Genomic DNA, 21339 nt, shown 5'->3' with positions numbered 1-21339 from the left:
CAGAGGAGACAGTGGCATGAGCATGCTCCAAACAAGATAACCAACCCCGGCCTCCCCCGACCCCATGAATTCTCTTTCTCAGTCACCAAAGCCCTGCACCCTTCCTGGCGTATAGAGGGAATGGCACGTATAGAATCGCTGGGGCTCAGAGGAGACTCTCTGCAGGCCCGTTTCAAAGATGAGTAAAGTGAGGTCAAGAGAGCGGGAGGGATTTGGCCAACCACAGATAGTGGTGGGGCCGGAGCTAGAAACCAGGTCTCCTTGACATTCCAGGTCTGTCGCTTTCTACTCTGGTGGTGTTCCAGCTTCTCCTTGCCTCGGGAAAATCAGCTCCCCTCCCCAAGCCTCGTTTTCCATTCCTGCAAAATGGGATGGATCCCAGTGGCTCACTGCAAAGATTGAATGAGGAGCTGATGAAGCGGTTGCGCTGGGGCGAGGAGAGAGAATAAGGAGTTGTTTACTGATCGGGACAGAAAAATTGAATTGGCAGGAACCAGCCGGGGCCTGCTGCCCCACAGGAACACTCTCTGAGGCTCCCTTGCTCCAGGCCCGGGGACATCTTGGCCCGGGCTGCAGCCACCTGTTGTGGGCTGCAGCCTGTCCATCCTGCGTCTTGCCCCCGAGTCCCCACCCCAGCCCCAGCAGTGACAGTTTGTTCCTACCGACTCAGCTCTGCCTCTTAGCTTGTTCGCAGTGACGCCAGCATCAGCCACAGCCTCGTGGAACCCTTCGCCCCGCCCGGCCTCTGTGGCACCCCCCCCCCACCCCGCCACCTCACTCACCAGACAGTCTTTCTCCAGGCAGCTCCGGAGAGCGGAGAACACACAAGCTCTGCATCTGCCTGGCCTCCTGACCTTGGGCAAGTCACTTGACCTCTCTGGGCCTCAGTCTCCACCTCTGATAAATGGGTAGAATGCCATCCACCCCCACTGCGGTACAGGGCATCTAACGAGCCCATCAGCAGCAAAGTAAGCATCGTCTAGTGATGAACAGCCTACGGCAACATTTCATCGTGACCTGCTAGCCGCCTACTGGGCTCCCCTTTGGACCCCACTTATGCCTTAGGTCAGGGAAGGGTTGGAACAGAGCCTGTCCTCCATGTCATCCTCCCTCCATAGAGACTTGGCGGGGGTGTTTCAACAGCTGCTGAGCAGCTGCTGGAGGACTTCTCTGGTGCAGTGGAGTCGTAAATCGGACAGGCGCAGGCGTGAGTGGGACTGGCTGGGGAAACCAAGGCTGAAGCAGGGGGAGGAGCCTGGCCCCCGGCCACTGGGCTCAACCCACACCAGGCCCTGAGGCCACCAGACCTCTCAGCCCAACCAGTGCAGCCTTCAGCTTGCCCCAACGGGGCGCTGGGGAGACACAAGGCAATGCCGTCTCTGCCTAACCCAGTGTGACTCCCAAGCTCCCTGGCTGCCAGCCTGCCTTCCTCCTGTCCAGCCCGCTCCCCCTGCCTGGGTTCCCTGGTCAAGGAGGAGGAAGAAAGAAGGGAGAGAGCACTGCCACCACCAGGGACAAGTGTGCAAGTCCTTAAAGCACAGGGGCTGCATTGTGTTCAGCCACTGCTTCAATCCAGCAGTGCCATTCAGAACAGTTGAGGGTTTTGGGGGGACATCCACCAATCAATCGGAAGGGACACCAGCTGGAGGAAGGTGCTGAGGTTCCCGCCTGTGCCAAGCATTAACCCTTTAGTTATTGGATGGTGGCCATTCTAAGGGACTCAGGAGAGGGGCCAGGGTGAGCCCAGCAGCTGGAGGGCAGCTGGGGCTTGGGATCATGGCCAATTGTCACCTGCTATGGAAGTGTTCATGATTTTAACCGCCCGTATAACTATGCCATAAGTGCCAATGGAATATCTTTTCGGCTTAAATGAATGTGAATGCACCACACAGCCTAGCCAGTATCTAGGTTTCCTTTTCTGCAAAAAATAGCAGCGAGAGCATCCTCACCAATAATCCATCAACTGACATCATTCATTCATTCATTCAACAAACATTTGTCAAACAGTCACTATGAGAGCCGCTCGCCATACGGAGCTGAATGAGAGAGACGGTTGTTGCTCTTAAGGAATGCCTAGTCAGACACCTCATATAATCAAGTCATGACTGTACCAACCACGGTTAAGACAGGCGCAAAGAGTGCAGTGGGAACCAGAGGAAGGGGGGCGCTGGGAAGACTTTCCAGAGACGTGCTATTTGAGCTGGGTTTTGAAGGATGCGTAGGAGTTCATCAGATCAAGTTGAAGAAAGGACATTCCTCCAAGCCAGGACAGCAGGAGCAAAGGCAGAAAGACTCAAAGGCAAGTGACTCAGAGGAGGCCCATGAGACAGGATGGTGGGGATGAAACGGCATGAGGTCCCTTTCCTGGGAGACACTTACCTCTGGTTCCGGAGAGGCAAGTGCTGCCTGTTTCTTCTGTCTCGCCTCCTTGGCCTCTTTCTCGGTCTCCCGGACCAGTTGCTTAATGAAGCCCCCTGGGATGACAGAGAAAAGGGGAGGGGGCGAGGACGGTGGGGGGCTCTTATCCTCTTCCCGAATCTGTTTAGCAGAAGCAAAAAAGGAGAGAGCTCAGTGCGTGGACCAGCGGGGGCACGTGGCCCTTCAAACGCGTTGCAGTGGGAGTCTGGGAGGGGCCCAGGGGGACGCACATGGCCAAGCCCAGGCGCGAGAGGCCACGGCAAAGCGGGCGAGGCTCAGCAGGGCAGCATGGAAAACGGAAAGGTGATCTCTGCCTAGACGGAGTCTCCTCAGGTGTGAATTCAGACCACGAGGCCGCTGGTTCCCTTCCTGGCCATAGGGACACACCCATCTCTGGGAGGACCTTGCTCCGGAAAGAGCTTGTCCGGCTTCCAGAAGGGGATGGACCACAGGGAAGCGTGCACGTCCTCCTGCCTACCTCTACTTGGGGTTAACAGAATAATCACTCAATTAATATGGTTAAATGGGGAAGGCCTTGTAGCCGTGACTTATATAAGGATCCAGCCCTGTGACCCCAGCCCACTCATGGCGCTGTGGCTTCTTGACAGTCCTTAAACCAGGACCTGGACGGCCAGGGGCTCCCTCACACTGGGTGCTAAATGAGGCCGGCTGGGTTCTGGCATTTTCCACCCAGAAATGTGGCCCAGGCTGAAGCTGGCTGGACTTGGGTTGCAGCTGAGACCCTTTTGTTGGCTACAGCAACCTTGGAGGCTGGGGCCCCGTCCCGGCTGGGGCCCCTGGAATGTGTCTTTAACTTGCATCACTGTGACTGCTCGTGAGAAGAAAAAAAAAGGTCACTAACACTTTATAAGGAAGAGCTTCGACACTGGCTTAAAATAGCCCCTTATCAAGGTACGGCTCTGCGTGTGCAATAAGGACGTGCTCTCTGCAGCCTTGCTGATGCAGGGGGGAGGGGTGGGGGTAGGAAGGGAGGGGAGACAAGGCGGAGGCCGTGGGGTGAAGGCGGTGGGTGCAGACCTCGGCCCGGGCGCAGAGAAGAGGGGCGTGCACGGCTGCGCTAGCATTCACCCCACTCTCTGTAGGCGGGAGGGGGTCACACTTGGCAGGTGGACCCCTGCCCCTCCCAACACTAACCTCAACGCCACCCCCAATCAGGCCGGGAGGGGAGAGGGCACCCAGCCTACAGATAACACCTCCAACTCATCTAATCACAAGCGCAAGGTGGGGCGAGGGGCTGGGGAGGTAACAGGCACCCTGAAAAGAGGCAGCCTTGGTATCTCATAAGAAATACCAAGGGGGAGGCCGGGCGCGGTGGCTCTCGCCTGTAATCCTAGCACTCTGGGTGGCCGAGGCGGGCAGATCGCTCAAGGTCAGGAGTTTGAAACCAGCCTGAGCAAGAGCGAGACCCCATCTCTACTATAAATAGAAAGAAATTAATTGGCCAACTAAAAAATATATAGAAAAAATCAGCCGGGCATGGTGGTGCATGCCTGTAGTCCCAGCTACTCGGGAGGCTGAAGCAGGAGGATCACTTGAGCCCAGGAGTTTGAGGTTGCTGTGAGCTAGGCTGATGCCACGGCACTCTAGCCCGGGCTACAGAGTGAGACTGTCTCAGAAAAAAAAAAAAAAAATACCAAGGGGGCTAAAGCAGTAAGTTGGAGGAAGAGGCTGTTTCCAGTTCTCCATGGAAACCGGAGGCAGGGGCCACAGAAGCCCGCCCCTGCAGCATAAGCCTGGCAGCCAACAGCCCTTTCTCGGCCCCCCATGTTCCCCCCCGCCGTGTGACCCCCGGTGCTTGGCAGAGGGGCCACAAGGAGGACCTAGACGGCCAGCTGGTCTGCCGTCCCTTCCCCACTGCCCACAGCAGCAGGGAAGACAGGCGGCGACGGGAGGGGGAGGGCATGGTCACCCAGCTGGGTTGCAGAGGCCCCGGCTGACCCAGCGGGCTGGGAGAGGACAGAGGTGGGTCTGGGCGTGGAGCAAGAACGCCAAGCTGGGAAGCGCAGGCGGGCCGGAGCACGGGGGCCCTGACTTGTCCCCCACTGCAGCCCCAGCCCCGAGCGGCACTTTCCTTCTGCTCCCACAGGGCGAGGCGTGACGAGATGGCCATGCTGAGGCCGTGAGGATGAGATGAGATGAGAAGAGATGAGATGAGAGGAGCTCGCCTCCAGACAGCACGGAATGAGGGTCTATGGACACACGAGGCACATGGAGTGGAGGGACACGGGACTGACGCACAGAGACACGGGGGGGGGGAGAGAAGAGAGAGACAGGTTAGCTCCAGGTACAGCCCCCTCCGCCCCCTGCCAATGCCATCAACCAAGCCACGTGGCGGAGCAGCCGCAGACAGGTGCCACCACTGTCACTGACCCTGCAGGAGTGACAGTGCCCTGAAATGGCTTTCCTCTTGGCCCCACACTTTTAACTTTCCTCGGGATACAACACACAGCATTAAAAAAAAAAAATACACAATCCTATGCGTATAGCTCAGTTGCTCCTACAAAAAGAACGTGCCTATGTATAAACTAGCACCCTGATCCAGGCTTTAAAAATTGTAGTTTTATTTATAAGAAGTTCAAAAACAGGCAAATCTACTCTCTGTCATCGGAGGTTCGAGGAGCCCTTGGCTTTTGGCTGGGAAGAGGCAGGAAGGAACTTTCTGGGGCGATGCAAATGTGCCGTATCTTGATCTGGGGGTTGATTGCACAAGTGTGTCAAAGGCGAAATTTCGTCCTGATGAACAGTTCAGATCGAAGGCTTTGCTGTATATGAATCATATCTCAATTTGACAATTAAACGGAAACATAGGGCCCCCCTCCTGCCCCCTTCCAGCCACTCTCCCCCAAGAGGAACTGCTGTTCTGACTTCTGACGCCGTGGGACAGTGGGGTTTTCTTCTCCGAGGGAGAAGAAAACAGTTGGACCATGCAAATTAGGGGAGGGGGGGAAGCCACCGCTCTCGATTGGTCCCACACTCTGGGGAAATGATATGTCATCATATTGACAGGCTTCACAGACTTTCACAATTTTGACCTAGAAAACCCTCTGCTGGGAACTAAATTTGAGGAAGTAATCCTAAACCAGAAAATTCCATTGCCGTGTTGCTTACAGCACCAGAAAAGCAGACACGGGATCCGATCACGAGAGAATGTCAAATAAGAGAAGAACACATCCAATTAAAAGTGATAGTATGAGTCCACTGAAAAGGGTGTTTAGGAAACATTGTTTTTAAATGGCCTCTTTGAGGTGTCATTTGTATGCCACAAGAGTCTCCCGTTAGAGTGTTCAATTCGATGGTTTTTTTTTTTTTTTGAGACAGAGTCTCGCTTTGTTGCCCAGGCTAGAGTGAGTGCCGTGGCGTCAGCCTAGCTCACAGCAACCTCAAACTCCTGGGCTCCAGTGATCCTCCTGCCTCAGCCTCCCGAGTAGCTGGGACTACAGGCACGCGCCACCATGCCCGGCTAATTATATATATATATATTAGTTGGCCAATTAATTTCTTTCTATTTTTATAGTAGAGACAGGGTCTCGCTCAGGCTGGTTTTGAACTCCTGACCTTGAGCAATCCGCCCGCCTCGGCCTCCCAGAGTGCTAGGATTACAAGCGTGAGCCACCACGCCCGGCCGATTCGATGGTTTTTAATACGTTTGCAGAATTGAGCAACTGTCGCCACGACCTAACTTTAGAACATCCTCATCCCCCCAAAAGACACTTACGTCCACGTACAGTCACTAGCTGTTCCCTCCCCAAGCCCCAGGCAAACACCAGTCTCCTTTCTGTCTCTATAGATTTGCCTTTTCTGGACATTTGATATAAACCGAATCGCACAGCATTTAGTCTTTCACATCTGGATTCTTCACTTTGCAAAATGGTTTTGATGTTCAGCATGATATTGTGTGTGTCAGTAACTCATTCCTTTTTGCTGAGTCCATTGCACGGATAGATATTTTTTTGAAAAAAACTTCACGCACTAGTTAATGGACATTTGGATTGTTTCCACTTTGAGGTCATTATGAATAACATCGCTACGGTCACGTAAGTCGTTGTGTGTGCCCAGATGTTTTCATTTCTCTTACGTAGATTCCTACCAGTGAAATTGCCAGGTTGCACGGTCTAACTGTATATTTGACTTTTTTTAAGAAGCTGCCAAGCTGTTTTCCCAAGTGGCTACGTCATTTGCCATCCCCCTGCAGGGCACAAGGGTTGTTTGAGTGGCTCTGGCGGTGACACTGGAAGGCGCCCGGCTCAGCCTGTAAGGTGAAGAAGGTAGAGTACCCGGCACACTTGAAAACTGCCCCAAAATGAGCAAATAACAAAGTGCTTCACGTAGAAAGTCAAGTGGGAGGAAATACACCCAGGGCTTAGCAGAAGTGGTCTTGAGCGGAGGAACAAGCATCTTTCTTCTTCCTTTGACTTTTTTCACTTCCAACTCCATCCTGGGCAATGTCCTGCCCTCCGAGCAGTGTCCTTCGCTGACCCCCTCTGAGTGACGCCTGCCCCCCGGGCCTGGCTGTCAGAGCAACCGTCGACCGAGAGATTTATACGGCCTCATGGGCCGGGAAGTAGCTGCCTTCGGGGCCTTGACCATGCATGCATGAGAAGACCTCGTCGGCAGGTGCACGGCCTCGAATCCGGTGACAGCCGCCTGGGCACCCTAGCCTTTCGGAGCCAGCACTGTCACCTCCCTCCCGAGTGCCCGCTGTGAGCCCGGATGGGGTTCAGACCCAGAGGGCCTGGCTTCAAGGCTGTGCTCTCTGTCCCGCTCCGCGTTCAGCGACGCCCCGTTGGCAGCGGACAGCGGCCGTGGGAGCGTTTACACCACAGACATCGGCAGGCGCTACGATCTGTAGCTTTCGTGGGGGGAGCTGGCCGGTGGACACTCCCCAGCACATCCCCGGCCCAGACCCCAGCTCTCCTCCATGGCCTTGTGGGGAGCAAACCTCAAGATCCAAAGACCCAAGAAGGGCCGTTTCAGCTCGGATGGGGCCACGTGCCCAAGGGGAGCCCCGGGAAACACGTCCCTGTGCAAACTGCCAAGTCCATGCCTTAAGGAAAGCATTTCCATGCTGCGGCTTCTCCGGCCTGCAAAGGCCCGGGAGGGAAGTGGGGCGCTGGGCGTGAGCCCCCATCTCAGAGGAGAGGAGATAGGGGAAGGGAGGGGATGAAAGACACCCCCCCATTCCCTTGGGTGACACAGGAGAGGCCCCCAAGTGACCCACAGGCTCCACGCCTAGGGTGTGAAGCCCCGGTTGGGAACAGGTCTGACGGGAGGTGTCTGCCCGGCAGCTGTCCCCACTCCTGGCCAGGCCTGGCCTCGGTGGTGGCTGCCTCCCAAGAATCACCCTCAGCTTCAAGGTTTCAGGGGGAATCCTGGCCTCGGTCTGGGCTGTCCTTGGCCCCCGGGCTGCCGGCCCGCCCAGAGGACCCCAGCACAAGGGGGCGAGCACGCGGAGCTCGCTGCCTGTGTCCTGCCCCGCAGAGGCCCGGGCCAGCCCCACTGACCCAGGGCCAGGAGCCAAGGCCGCCGGGGAGGCTTTGTCAGGCCTTAATTTAAGCGAGTGTTCTTATCGCCGCGCTCCCGTCCAGGCCTGACGCACGCACCTGCCCGTCTGCCCTGTTTTGAGCCACGAGGGATCCCAGACACTCCGAATTCACGGTGTCGAGTTTCAATTCTCCCCTTGGGGTGAGGGAGGCTGGTGGAAAGAAAGGCAACCCCCAAGGCCAGAGACAGCTTGTGACCGTTTTCCACATAGACACGCAGGGCCGGAGTGGCCCCGTGGGGCCCTCGAGAATTCCCCACTTTCTCCGCCATGTCCGGTCCGGACGTAGCAGCCAGCCCTCCAGTGACGTCACCTGTCTCCAAATAAAGCCCGAGTCTTTACGGCAGCCTCTATCTAGGGCCCCTGACGACGTCCCCCTTTGGTTCTCCATGCAGTGGCCCTGACCTCCTGGACACGCCCTTCCGGGGACTTCCTGACCTCAGGGCCTTTGCACGTGCGGTTCCCTCTGCCTCAGGTGCTTTTCCTTCGTGGCTCGGGGGTTCATCTCCTTCAAACCTTTGCCTGGAGTCGTCTTCTCTGTTGTTCTCGCCCCCTATTTAAATTGCGGCACAGCTCTCAGTCCCACCCCACGCCCTGACCAGAGCCTGGCCCCTGCGAGGGCCGGAACGTTCATCCGTGAGGCCCGGAGCCTCGCGCACACTGAGCTCTCAATACGTATTTGTCAAATGGAGGAGTCGGTGAGCCAGCGAATGGCTAGGGGTGTGGCCGAGGAGGGACGGAGCAGCAAGTCTGCGGCAGAGGGTGCTGGCGTCTTTCTGGGCCATCTGCACCCACACATGGTGTCCTCAGGGCCCAAGTTCACATCCTGCAGGACCCTGGGGGCTCTCTGGGCCTCAGTCTTCTTATCTGCACAATGGGAGAGCGGCAACATGTTGAGCAGGTGGCTCAATCCCTGGTGACTGCTTTCAACCTGATTTTCATTTCCGCTCGACTCTGGTTCAAACGGGCCCGGAGACGCCAGCCCAGCACCTGCACAGGTGGCTCACCGAGATTTAGGGAGAAGCATGTTTTTACCAAGCCCTGAGATAGACCTTTACACTCAAACTGCCTTGGGCACCCTTTCATTCCCACTGGGCCGGAAACGTAATTATATTAAAATCCATTGTCACGTTTCGGTCCCACAACGGCACTCTGTGGTTGGCATCACTCCCAGGGAGCAGACAGCAACTCAGAGAGGTTAAGGCACTTGCCTGAGGTCACCCAGCAAGAAGGCCGAGGCGAGAGCTGCCCCGTGTGTGTGTGACTCCACACTCGTACGCTCGGTTCTGCAGCAGCGATGGTAAGAGCAGGGCAATCTGGGGGCGCCCCGCGTCCCGGCGGCGTGGAACCCCGGGGAGCCGGCTCAAGCGGGCCCACTCAGCGGGAGGGCCGGTGTTCAGGGTGGCCTGGTGTTTACTTCGCGTCTGTCTGGCGTTAGTCATGGTGCCGGGTGTGGCCTAGCCAGGAGCAGGGAGGTCCAATGGGACCAAGGTCACACGGGAGGGAGTGGGGCTGTCCCAGGTGCCTAAATCCCTGTCCCTTCTGCTCCACTCTGAGCCCTCCGCCCTCCCCGCCTTGAGGAAGGGGACGCCACAAAACCGAGGCTGTTGATGATAGTCCCCCCTGTTGATGATAGTCGCTGCATGCTGAGATTTGAGCCGATCACGCCATTTACAACCCTATGACTCGGATTCTCTGAGTGACTCCGTTTCGAGGCCACCCAGGCGGAGGGAGGGGAATGGCCTTGCCCTTGGCCAGCGGGCGGCGGGGCCGGTTCTTGGACCCAGGAGGTCCGACTTCAAGGCTGCGCTCACGGCCGCTGTCGCACGCCGGTCCCCCGGTGCCGACCGCCTCTGCGCCTGGCACGCGGCAGCCTCTGAGAAAGCCACGTTCCTGTCCCCTTCCTGGCTCTTACTCACGCCCACCGCCCACCACATCCCTGCTGCAGCACCTCCTGCCTGACGCCACACCTGGGGCGCCCACGAGGTCCCAGGGGGCGGGCAGAGGGGTCGGCCACCGGGAGCACCATCGCGGAGCTGAGATGTGACACCTGGTGTCTCTGGAGGTTGGTCACCAGAGGCCAGGCACGCAGGGGTAAAAAGACGCTCGGAGAACTGGCAACACCCCCTTCGGATTCGTCCGCCACCTCTTCCACGTTGCTCCGTGCCTGCAGGTGCTGACCTGCGTAGACTCTTCCCACGGGCTCCCTGGTTTTCCGGCGTCCGGGTGGGTCCAGCGAGTGAGAACCAACCATGGCGGGAGATCAGAGGGCGTCGTCTGTGGCTGCCTCCCCTGCGCTGGGGGCCGAGGGTTGGCTGCCTCCCTCCACCCAGGGGGCCTGCAGGGCGCCCTCCCCGCCCCTGCCTGTTCCTGCTGGGGCTGCAAGTCCCTCCCCTGACACTCCAGGCCCAGAGGAAGTAACCGCTCCCACCCTTGCTAAGTCCCCCGGCGCTGCACCGTCCGTTGGGGGGTGCTCAGCAAATCGTTCCCGTAAGGGGCCAGATAGCCAGCCCTCGGGGCCTTGAGGGCCATAGCTCGCTCCTGCAGCCGCTCACCTCTGTCCTCACTGCTCGAAAGCAGCCACACGCAGTGTGACAGTGCATGGGCGTGGCTGTTTCAATACAACTTTATTTTTTAAACAGGGTGGAGAGTCGGATTTGGCCCGTGGGCTGTCCTTTGCTGACCCTGACCTTAATGGTTCCGGGGCACCCTTCCCCCACTTTGGGAACCAGTCCCTTTTCTGAACACTCATCACACGGTTCTGCTGGAGCAAAGGGTCTGTGTCCTGCCGGAGCTCTGACCACACAGCCACCTTGTCCCGGAGAAGTAGAGCTGTCTGGAAGAGGTTAGCACGATGGGATCGAGGCAGCGGCCGCAGCCTCCCCGTGGCATGATCTCTCCAAGGGCGGCTCAGGCTAAGATGCTCTGTGCCCCAGGGGCTGACCGCCCTTCCCCTGGCTCTCTTGCCATCTGGATTCCCCCTGAGTGTCGCCTACGGAGGCCAGGTGCCCTGCGTGCAGCAGGAGCTAGAGGCCAGGTATTTGGTCCCCACTCTACCTCGATTGCTCCATCTCGGGTCCTACTTTCAGCAAAGACTGTGCGTCTCTGTCTACAGCCAACGCCCCCTCTGAGTGGTCCTCCCCTCCAGCCCCAGCTGTCACTCGGTTGCTGAGCTGTTACCCTTCCTCTTTCGTGCCCCACCAGGCCCAAGGCCAGTAAGGAACTCCCACCACTGCTCCCCAAGGGCTTCAACGTGCTTCGTGGGTTCCCCTGACCCCACGCACATCTCTTGGGAGAATCCCTTCCTTAAAAAGCCTCTCCAGGATACCGGTGGAGTGTGCTGTTTTCTAGTGGGGCCGTGACTCATGCAGCCCGGGGGCAAGTAGGAATAACTCACATCTCAATTCTGATAGACGGGAAGGACTCGGCCTTTATCTGGGCATGATGGAAAAGTGCTCTGATCCATTATTAATGTCTGCCCTGGGCAGAGAATGAGGGAATGACGCATAAGTGCCATCTATTTGCCATCCATAAGCTAGTCTGGCAAAAGGGACTCTCTCGATTCATACATGGTCCAGCCTAGCCCACCCAGGACTTCAGCTTGGTGGCCAAAGAGCAAGGCAGTAATAGAAAAGGACTTTGGCAAGTCACTGTGGTGTGCGCCTGTAATCCCAGCTACTTGGGAGGTGGAGGTGGAAGGATCACTTAAGCCTAAGAGTTTGAGGCCAGCCTGGACAACATAGCAAGACCCCATCTCTAAAAAAATAAAATAAAATAATTATTTTCAAAAAAAATAAAAAATAAAGGGACTTTGCCCAGCATGCAGATCCCTTCCCTTGATTAGGGCAGGGGCAGCTCACAGCCTATTGCTACCTGAGGATTCAAGCCACACTCACAACAACACACGTGATCCTAGAAGATGAGAAAGGGGAAGGGGGTGAGTGAGACACAAGGGCAAGAAGGTTGCTGAAAGGGAAAAGATGTTGAAGAGAAGGGGAGGAAGGAAGAGCAGAGCAGAGGAAGTGGTGAGATGAAGAATGGAAGAAAGAGAGCAGCAGGCATGAGGGCAGCCTGGAATGCCCCCCATCAGAGCCACGGGCATGCAAATGCAGGAAGACCCCGGAGGCCCAGCCCCGTTCACAAGGAATTTCCTGGATGGAGAGTCAATTAGTTCCCTCTTGGTCATGTCCATTGACAGGGAGCTCACTACCAAGGAAGGCATGTGGGATTGGCGCTAGTTGCTTTTCTTCTCTGGAGCCAGAACTGCAAAAGGTCCTCTGAGGCCATAAAACCCACTTCTAACCTGGCATCCATGGGTCAGGCAGGGGAAGTGACTCTTTCATGGTCCCACAGCCTCCAACAGTGGCGGAACCAGAGTCCTTGTCTCCCAGTCCCCAGGGCCTGACACTTTTTCTCCGACTCAGAGAGCCGCCTCACCAGGACAGCCGTGTGCTGGCCCCAGTACCGCTCTCTGGAGCAACAGACAACCAGGTTGACCCCTTTTCCATATGACAGTTATGGAATCTGCCCCCAATGTTCTCATCTGGAGCCTTCGACCATTTCTCAGGCGGCATCACTTCCAAGTCCTTGGGAACAATGGTCACTGTCCCCTGGGAGTTCTCTAACCTGCCCCCTGCAAGAGGGTGGCCTGGGCAAACACGGTGGGCCTCCTGCCCTCCAGAGGGTGGACGTCCCTCCTCGAAGTCCCAGATCCAAGCCTGGGCCTCGCTTTCCCTGTTGTTGAACTCCTTAGGAATGCAACGCCGCCGTCTGTCAGATGGGGGCACGGCCCGCCTTGCCCGCGGCACGGGGTGGTGTGAGTACCGGGCACACGCGGGCCTGTGAGAGCCATTGCTGACACGATCGCTATTAATGTGTCATGTCCTTCTGCGGCAGCCGTGTCTCCAGTTGAGTCCAGCTGAGTCCCAGGCGGATCAAAATCTCCAGAGGCCTTGCATATCATCAGCTCACAAAGCCAGCACTCCTCCGCCCGCACCTCCATCCCCGAATCACGTGGAGGGTGTTTCTTAGAGAAATTAGAGAGAAAAATCTCGGCGCCTTCAGCCCTTCGAGCGAGCATCTCCCCTCTCCAGCCACCCTTACGATAAGACGTTAGACTGACCTCGCAGATGAGCCTCGAGGCCTGGTGCAGGGATGGCCAGTAAAGTTTCTCTCACAAGAGATGTAGTCGGGGCTGCCTGGAGTGCTGTTTCAAGGAAGATCCTGAGCTACGCCTGGAACTCAATAGGAGAGTGTTCTGTGATCGACTAGCAATGTCTGCCACTGGCATGGGAACGGCCAGGGGTGGCGCCTGTGCCAAGTATTTTCCATTTCCAGCCTAGTGTTTCCCCTGCCACAGTGAAGCAAGAAGCTGATCAGATGCTTTTCTGGGAGACTTCCCTGAATGCTTTTAGGGTTCAAGGGCTCCATCAAAGGGCTAATTTTCTATCCTCTGCCGTGTTGCTACCGAGAGCTGTTCTGTCTAATATAGCAGCCCCTAGCACATGTGGCTAGTTGCATTGACATTAAATATCATACAATTACATTAAACATTTGGCTTCTCAGTTGCACGAGCCACATTTCGAACACTCAATAGCTGCCTGTGGCTCGTGGCTACCATGTTGGACAGCAAACATAAGAGGAGAGTTCCATCATCACAAAGTTCTGTTGGATGGAACTGGACTGGACCAGTGGTTCTCACCAAGTGGCAATTGTGGCCACTGATGAACATTTTTGGCAACACCCTGGAAACATTTTTGGCTGTCACAAGTGGAGAGGGGTTGCTATCAGTAGGCATCCAGTGGGCCAAGGGTGCCGCTAAACATCCTCAAAGCCCATGGCAGCCCCACGACAGACAAAGAATTATCCAGCCTAAGATGCCACAGTGCCAAGGCTGACGCTGGTCTAGAACCCTGCTCTAGAAGAATTATGGCAAATTGGGAGGCACACTGAGGGAAGAGAAGGGCAGCATAATCTTTGCTTTGAACAGTACATAGATGTCACGTTGAACCCAGAAGATGGGCCACCCATTGTTGACAGAAGCACAGGAGGGAAAGCAAGTCGCTAAGCCTCTCTGATTCTCAATTTCCTCCTCTACAAAGCTGGGGACGGCATCACCCTCCTTGAAGATCGGTGCATTAAATGAGGTAATCAATGTGACCGGGCTGGTTCTCTGTGACACAGGGTTGCATGGTGCATTACTTAGTCGGAGCTGTTTATTAGACTGAATAGTCCAGTGTCTAGCAGAGAGGTACTGAGCTCCGGTTTCATTTCACCCTGCATGACACCTTGGGCCGCTTAAGCCTCCGAATCCCGCTTCCTCATCTGTAAAATGGGGCTAACACCTCACACCCAAGCTCATAGGAATGTTTAGCCTGGGTCAGACATGTAATCCTGTTGAGCAACCCTCTCTCCCCTCAACCCAACAGCTAAACCAGCTGCCCTCCGTGAAATTGAAACTCAAACCCCAGCCGGTTGCCCAGGAACAGCTGAAAATGCACTTCGTCTTCTGTGGACAGAGAATCTTGAAATTCCTGCTGCCCTGAGCAGGGGTCCCGGCCACGGATTTGGTGAACACACTTTGCCAATTCTTTGGGATCTTTTCTCCACTGCCGGAAACTACAATTCTTTAAATAATCCCCAGGGAGACGCACAGAGAAAGGTAGCGCAGAAAGGGAACATTACGAAGCTGGGTGAGTCACACCCTGGGAGGGGAGGTGACTCGGATGAGCTGGTGGTGTCTCTGGATCCTTCAGACTGAATGAGGCTCTGTGTGTGTGTGTGTGTGTGTGTGTCTGTGTGTTTGTGTGTGTGAGACAGAGAGAGAGAGAGAGAGAGAGAGAGAGAGAGAGAGAGGAAGAGGAGGAGGGGAGACAGATCTGCCCTGATGTCCAAGGACCTTGTTTGTTGAATGAGACTCAAGCTCCAGGCCTCCATTGAAACTGGAGCTGAAATTTAACCCTTTCCTTCGAAGCTTCGAGGATGATGCTGGAAAAGCTTTTGGAGGCAGGGGTAAAGGGGAGGGCTGGGATATTACTTCTAACACGGTTCCCTGGGTGCCAGCCTTAATCTCGGGGGCTGATCTATGCCCAGCGCTGTCACTGCAGAGCTGTGTGTCATTGAGCAAGTTGCTTCCCCTCTCTGTGCCTCAGCTTCCCCATCTGGAAACAAAGGGGGCCGGATGTGGTGGCACCACTGGTTTCAAACCTACCTCTTCCATGTTTCAAATCATTTGATTTCACTTGGTTTAAATATTAAATATATGCTATAGGCCACAGCAACTAATAAACATCTGCTTACAATGGGCCCTTCAGACTGTTGTTTTGTCTACCAAGGACTAGGCAAGCCAGGGCCCAGGGAACGGCCCTCTCACCATGGCCTTGCAGGCTCCCGGCCGGAGTTCCATCTTTTGTTGGCTCAATGTGGTTCTCTTTAGCTTTGGGGCCCTGGGTTCTCATCCCTAAATGCCACAGAAGGGCCAGATCTTCCCCAGGGCAACACCAGCTAATAAGATCTTTGCAGTAGTCAGACCCTTATAAAAGTGCCGTGCGTGTTTTCCATGCCTGGGAGACGCTTCCATGAGTTACTGGCAAATAGCCCCCGGTGGTTTTGTTAGCTTGAACCAGCAGAAACGCCGTGCTCCAACTTGGGTGGGCACCAGAGCCACCGGCGAGGTTGTAAATCTGCGGATTTCTGGGCCCCCTTTCCCAAGACTGTCCAGTAGGGCTGGGATTGGGCCCAGGAATCTGCATTTAAAGAGCTCACCACCGACCCAGGTGAGTCTGACGGGTAGGAAGTCAACAACCCACACGTGGAAAAGCACCTCCCTGGATGCTGAATTCTGGAAGAGATCCCCGAGATGGTCTCACCCAAGCCCCGCATGGTTCAGAAGGAGAAACCAAGCTCCCGATGGGGAGGGGACTTGTCCAAGGTCACAGAGCTGGCAGAGCCCAAACCAGGCTACTCAAGGTGAGCAGGCCTGTGTGCAGACAGCATCAAATATTTGTTTGTTGGTGATATGCATGCAGCTCCCCAAAAGCTGGGAGACCGGGAGATTCCCTCTCCTCCTCCTCGTCCTCCTCCTCTTCCTCCTCCTCCTCTTCCTCCTCCTCCTCTTCCTCCCCCTCCTCCTCCCCCTCCTCCTTTCTCTCTCTGTCTCTCTCTGCCCTTCCCTTCTCTCCACTGTTATTTTCTAGAACTCATTCTTAACCCAAGACCACACGGGCCCCTCTCCTGTGTGCGCCCCCAGCACACACGGGGCATGTCGCCCAGACCCAGGAGAGCGCAACTCAGGCCGGCAGCAAAGACAGCGCCGAGAGAACCACCACCCCGCTGGACGAGCCCTGGCGAGACACTCAGCCTCCGTGAGCCGGCGCACTGAACGGGAGGCATCTTCTTGGACGGCCACAGAGCGAGAGCCACAGCCTGGTGTTCCAGGCCCTGTGCGCGCGGGCAGGCCGAGGCCGGACTGGGTACCTGGGAGCCGCCTGGGAGCAGACCGGGCTCCTCCCTCCCAGCCTCCTCCGTGGGAGGGTTGCAGGGCAGTGGCAGTCCCAGGTCTGTGGCTGGCGGGGTCTTCACAACTCCTGGGGGGGGGTGTCCATGTGAAAGCGGAGCCCCCTCCCTGCCCTGCCACGGGGGCCACTGAGACCTGTGGCTCTTCCCCATTCAGAGAAGCGCCTGCTAACGGCTGCACCACACACAGAACCCCTCCTCCCAGCTCGAGTAAACCATGAAATCGAACCCTCCGGCCATGAACCTCCATTCCCCTTCCCCCAACACTCGCGCATGCTGCATTTGAAATTTAAAAAAAAAAAACATTAAAATGAAGGCTTGTGCTCCATAAGGTTGGAAACGTGAGCAGGGAACAGTCTGGGCCCCTGACCATAAACTGGAAGCCAGTGAAGCAGAAATTTCTGGTAGTCAAGAAAAAATATAAACCCTGATGCCCACCAGCTAAGGTTCCACAGCGGAGGTTAACTCAAGACTCTGAACACGCGGTTTTTTTTTTGCAAAATGAGCGGCTGTGTCCTGACCGGGTGATCCTTCAAAGCATGGCTTGCCCCGGCACTGTGTTTGGAATCCTATGAAACACCCTCGTCTTCGAAGTGAGCGACACGACACAGGCCACCGGGAAAGGGTCGAGGCCTCAGAAGCTCTCGACACAAGAAAGGCCCGAAATAGCCCAGGGGACCACAGGCCTGCCGCCCCGCGGCCCCCGAAAGCACATTCCAGAAAGTGCCCACCCGCTGGCAAGGTGCCCGAGGTAAAACCCAGCCCCACAGTACCTTCTCCACGAGTGGCCTCGGGTCCCGGGAGCCGAGACTGCCGGAGAGGTGTCCCCGGGGGGCAGCGAAGGGGCCTCAGGAGGCCGGGAGGGCAGGGGTGACGGAGAAATGGCAGGAGCGCCGTCCGCACACACGCACACACATCCCTTCCCCTCCGCCAGAGCCAACGTGACAGCAGCAGCTGAGTCGACAAGTCATTTCTAAAATTAGCCCGTGAGCCCCAGGTCTGGGCAGGAGACAGCCTGGGGTGGCCGTTGACAGGGCAGCGGAGAGCATGGACATATTTGGTGGCGCCCAGCAGGGAGGGGACAGTGCTGGACGCAAGCACATTCCCACGCGTCATTCCCCCACCCCAGGGCGGGCCACACACCCACACGCCCACCTCTGCCCACGCCACCCCCAGAGAGGCTGCAGGAGAGGGTAAAAGGAGAGAGCCGGCCGGCTGCCTGCCTTCCAGACAGCTTTCTTGGACTCCCCAAGAAAATAACTTGAACGGGCGCTGGTGCCTCTTGGTAAACAGTCAGTTCACATAAATGTGCCTAAATCATAGGTGGCGGTTATCACAGACCGGGCGCCAACCTGAGGGCTCTCATGAGCTCATTTAATATTTCCGATAGCCCTAGGAGTTAGCGTTTTCCCCCCACCTCCATTTTACAGATGGGAAAACTGAGGCACGCACCGGCTAACCAACTTGCTCCAGGCAGGGTGGAAAGACAGGATTCGACCCCACGCAGTGCTGGCCCCAGAGAGAACAGATTGCTATGGAAAGCACTGCGTCCATGACCTGAAAGGAGAAAAGTAGGGAGTTCGATAGATTAGGTAAATCATGCAGGTCTACACGGCTAGTCAGGGGCTAATCCAGGTCTCTCTGGTTCCAAAGACCATAATGGTTGGAGCATGACGCGATGCTTCCCTAAGAATCTCGGCCGTGGGGACCTGTTGTTCATCTTTCCCCAGGGCAATAGAACACTGTTTTCCCAAAGCAAGCATTTCCTTCTGGGTCTTGAGAATTAGCATTCTGTGGGAAGTCCCCTTCATGGACACTAAGAGAAGCTCACTTTGGAAGTGAGTCTATACAGTAAAGGTGACATTAAGGAGGGGTCCCAGGGGCCCCAGCGGAGAGCGGCATGGGACATTTAGGCTGCAACAGGTGAAGAAGTTGGAGACAAGAGGTCCCAGTGAGCTGTTTTCTCCATAGAGTGCTAGGGTGTTTGACATTGAAACACGAACCCACCTTGTGCCGGGTCCTGAAATGTCATCTCTTGGGACTTGTTGCTTGGGACTCTGTCGCTGCTGTCTCCATGGCTGTTGGTCTTAAATGGTGGTGTGGACATGAAGCAGTGATTCTCTGGGCCCAGGGCTGGGGCTCTCTGTCAGCTGTGACATGCAGAAATGGGCTTGTTGCCTTGAAGAGAACTGTCCATCTATCCCAGGGGAGCCCACAAGGCACATCTTTGCTTTATTGCCTGCTGTCTGTGGTGGGTGGAGTTTTGCTACCCAGGACAATGAAGTATAGCTCTGACCACCCACTTTGACTGAGGACAGCTCTTGTAGGCAAGATTTCGTCACCCCGCTGAGCATTTACCCCACAGCCTCCAAGCTGTGTCCTCTAGGTAGGAGGAAAGCCATTCCTACCAAGGCATCCAGAGAATGGGTCACTTTGGGCTTGTCCCATCCAATTAGCATGGCGTCATGGATGGAGCAGATCATGGTGCTATTACTGGGCGTCCAAACAGTCCAGTGGCTGCAGGTCCTTTTGGGCAAAGAGTAGGGGGATCTACACCCTCCCTGTGGGGCTGCCTGTCCTTCCACCTGGAGACTTGGCCTCTCCCTCAGTCAACGGGTTCTGGGTCCACAAAATAGCCAAGGGATTGTGGCATTTTATGGGGTAGTTGACTTCAGTCTCCCATCCATCATTAATTTTTTTTGATGGTCCAAACCAAGAGGATCTTTGTCGGGCTGTTCCTTGGAATATCACCTTCTACTGTCATCTCCACCCTTCCTGCAAGCCCCTCCTCCTTGCCACACACCGGGGTGATTAAGTCCACCTTGTTTACGGTGGTGACGTACTATCACCTGGTCTCTATCATTTTGGGGTCTTCTCATCCCCATTGCTCTCGGAGAGCCTTGTGGGAATACATAGACTCCGCCATCATTGTGGGTTTCACTTTCTGAGGTTTCAGTTACCTGAGGTCAACTACTGCCCCCAAAATAGGTGAGTCCATTACATGGGATGCTTTGAGAGAGAGAGAGAGAGAGAGAGAGAGAGAGAGAGAGAGAGACCATATTCATTAACTTTTATTACAGTACAGTATATTGTCACAATTGTTTTATTATTATTGTTGCTAATCTTGTATTGTGCCTAATGTATAAATAAAAATATTTTAGCATAGTTGTGTATGTATAGGACAAAAAAACATAGTATATACAGGGTTTGCCTGAAATCATGTATCTGTGATTTCAGGCATCCACTGGGGGGTCTTGGGACGTGTGTCCCCTTAGATAAGGGGGACCACTGTGCATGTGTGTGTGTGTGAGAGAGAGAGACACAGAGAGTTCAAGGGCAGGAAATACCCAGCTTGCCCCTGACCTGTGGATCCACAAGCAGACAGTCCTGCCCAGCCAGCTGTGGCTTTGGGGACCGCCACCTCCTTGGACTTGTGGCTTAAGGTGACACGCACCAGGGGGTCTCTCAGCACATCTCTGTGGCAGCAGGGACAGCAGGTGAGGGGTCTTAACCCTGGGAGTGGGCTGGACAGAATGGCACAGCTTCTTTGAGACGAACTAGAGAGGAGATGGACCTACAGGGTCTCCTCATTGCCTGGGTAGTACAGACTTGCCATGTGACTGACACCCGGGAGGCACAGGCGGCTCGTCTCCCAAACCCTGACACTGTAAAACTGGCCGAGCTCCAGCAATCTGAGACACCAGCAGAAATGCCTTCCGCAGTCCCCTTCCTCTTGACGAAACCAGCCTGTGCATGCACTTCCCCCAGAGTAAGGATTCTTCCCAACGAGCCGCCTCCTGGTATCTTAACAGCTTTATGAAGACACGCAGCTCTGAATGGGGGCGCGGGCGTGGGGAGCAGCACACTGAGGCCAGCGTCTTTGCACAGCTCCTTTTTATTGAGATTCATACACGCAAGTCACCGACACAGAAAACCAGCCCGCCTGCTCCAACATAACTGCGAAGGATGGTGACGGTAACCGACGGCCGTGCCGTGCCACCCGCAGAGCAGGTGGCCTTAGACGTGGAACAGTGTCTCATGTAGGGCGCCTTCTCAAACGTGCAGTAGTAAGCGTACACGGAGACGGGATTATAAACCTTCACTGGCACAATAAATACAAAAAGAGATAAAACAAATGATGTATATATTTTTTCTGGTTATAATATCTAGATTCACAATATCTAGTTTAATGGCTTGACTTGGAATAACAATTCACAATAGAAAATGGATTTCTTTCTTGAAGGGTAGGGGACTTGGCCAGGGACACAGTGTGTTGCTGTATAATGCCTGCGAGTCGCCCACTCACAGAGACGTGTCTTCCTCCTATTTTCACATACAGCGAGGGCCCATCCAAAAATAAGACCTCTTACAAACTTTTCATCCTTGCGTGAGGGCACTTGCCTTGGCCACGCCACTTTCCAAACTGTTTTGAAACAGCGAAAGGGGGAATAGTCGCATTCAAATATGCTACTCCTAAAAGCAGTGCTTTCAAACACGGCTTGTTATTTATAAAGAAGGGTGAGGACGGCCCTTTTCTCTTTAGTAAGTTGAGAAATCGGTGCAGCCGTCAACTCTTGAAGCAACGGGAAGACGGGCTGTGGGGATGTGGAGCAATAAGAGGAGAGGTGTCCTGCGGTTGCACCTCCAACCCTAACCGACTGCCAGGTAGAAGAGTCATCTACCTGCTCGGCTCACGAGGGCCCCTAGACACTGTGGCTTTAAAAACAGATCGATGCCACAAGAGAATTACAGTGCAGTGTCTTCCAGAAATTCTTTTATGATCTAGCCAGTGCAGCATGCAGCATCCGGGGTACCTCTCAACAAGCAAGAGGCCTGGGAAGGGGCAG

At 55.4% G+C, this 21339-nt stretch overlaps 1 protein-coding gene across 1 annotated transcript in view; it reads right to left on the bottom strand.

Moving 5' to 3' along the window:
• MYO18B (myosin XVIIIB) overlaps nucleotides 1–17426 on the bottom strand; it is a 259093-nt gene extending 241667 nt beyond the window's left edge. Inside the window, exons 1-3 of the mRNA XM_075996653.1 lie at nucleotides 17266–17426; nucleotides 4513–4668; nucleotides 2380–2540 (exon numbers count right to left, since the gene is read on the bottom strand). Coding sequence (XP_075852768.1) covers nucleotides 2380–2540; nucleotides 4513–4549 — 198 coding nt within the window. The 5' untranslated portion in view covers nucleotides 4550–4668; nucleotides 17266–17426. The remainder of the gene's footprint in view (nucleotides 1–2379; nucleotides 2541–4512; nucleotides 4669–17265) is intronic.
• Nucleotides 17427–21339: the final 3913 nt, after the last annotated feature.

The sequence above is a fragment of the Microcebus murinus genome, chromosome 22, assembly GCF_040939455.1.
Source record: "Microcebus murinus isolate Inina chromosome 22, M.murinus_Inina_mat1.0, whole genome shotgun sequence".
NCBI lineage: Eukaryota > Metazoa > Chordata > Mammalia > Primates > Cheirogaleidae > Microcebus > Microcebus murinus.
Note: the sequence above shows the minus strand (reverse complement) of the source record. Positions and strands in the feature narration are given on the sequence as shown.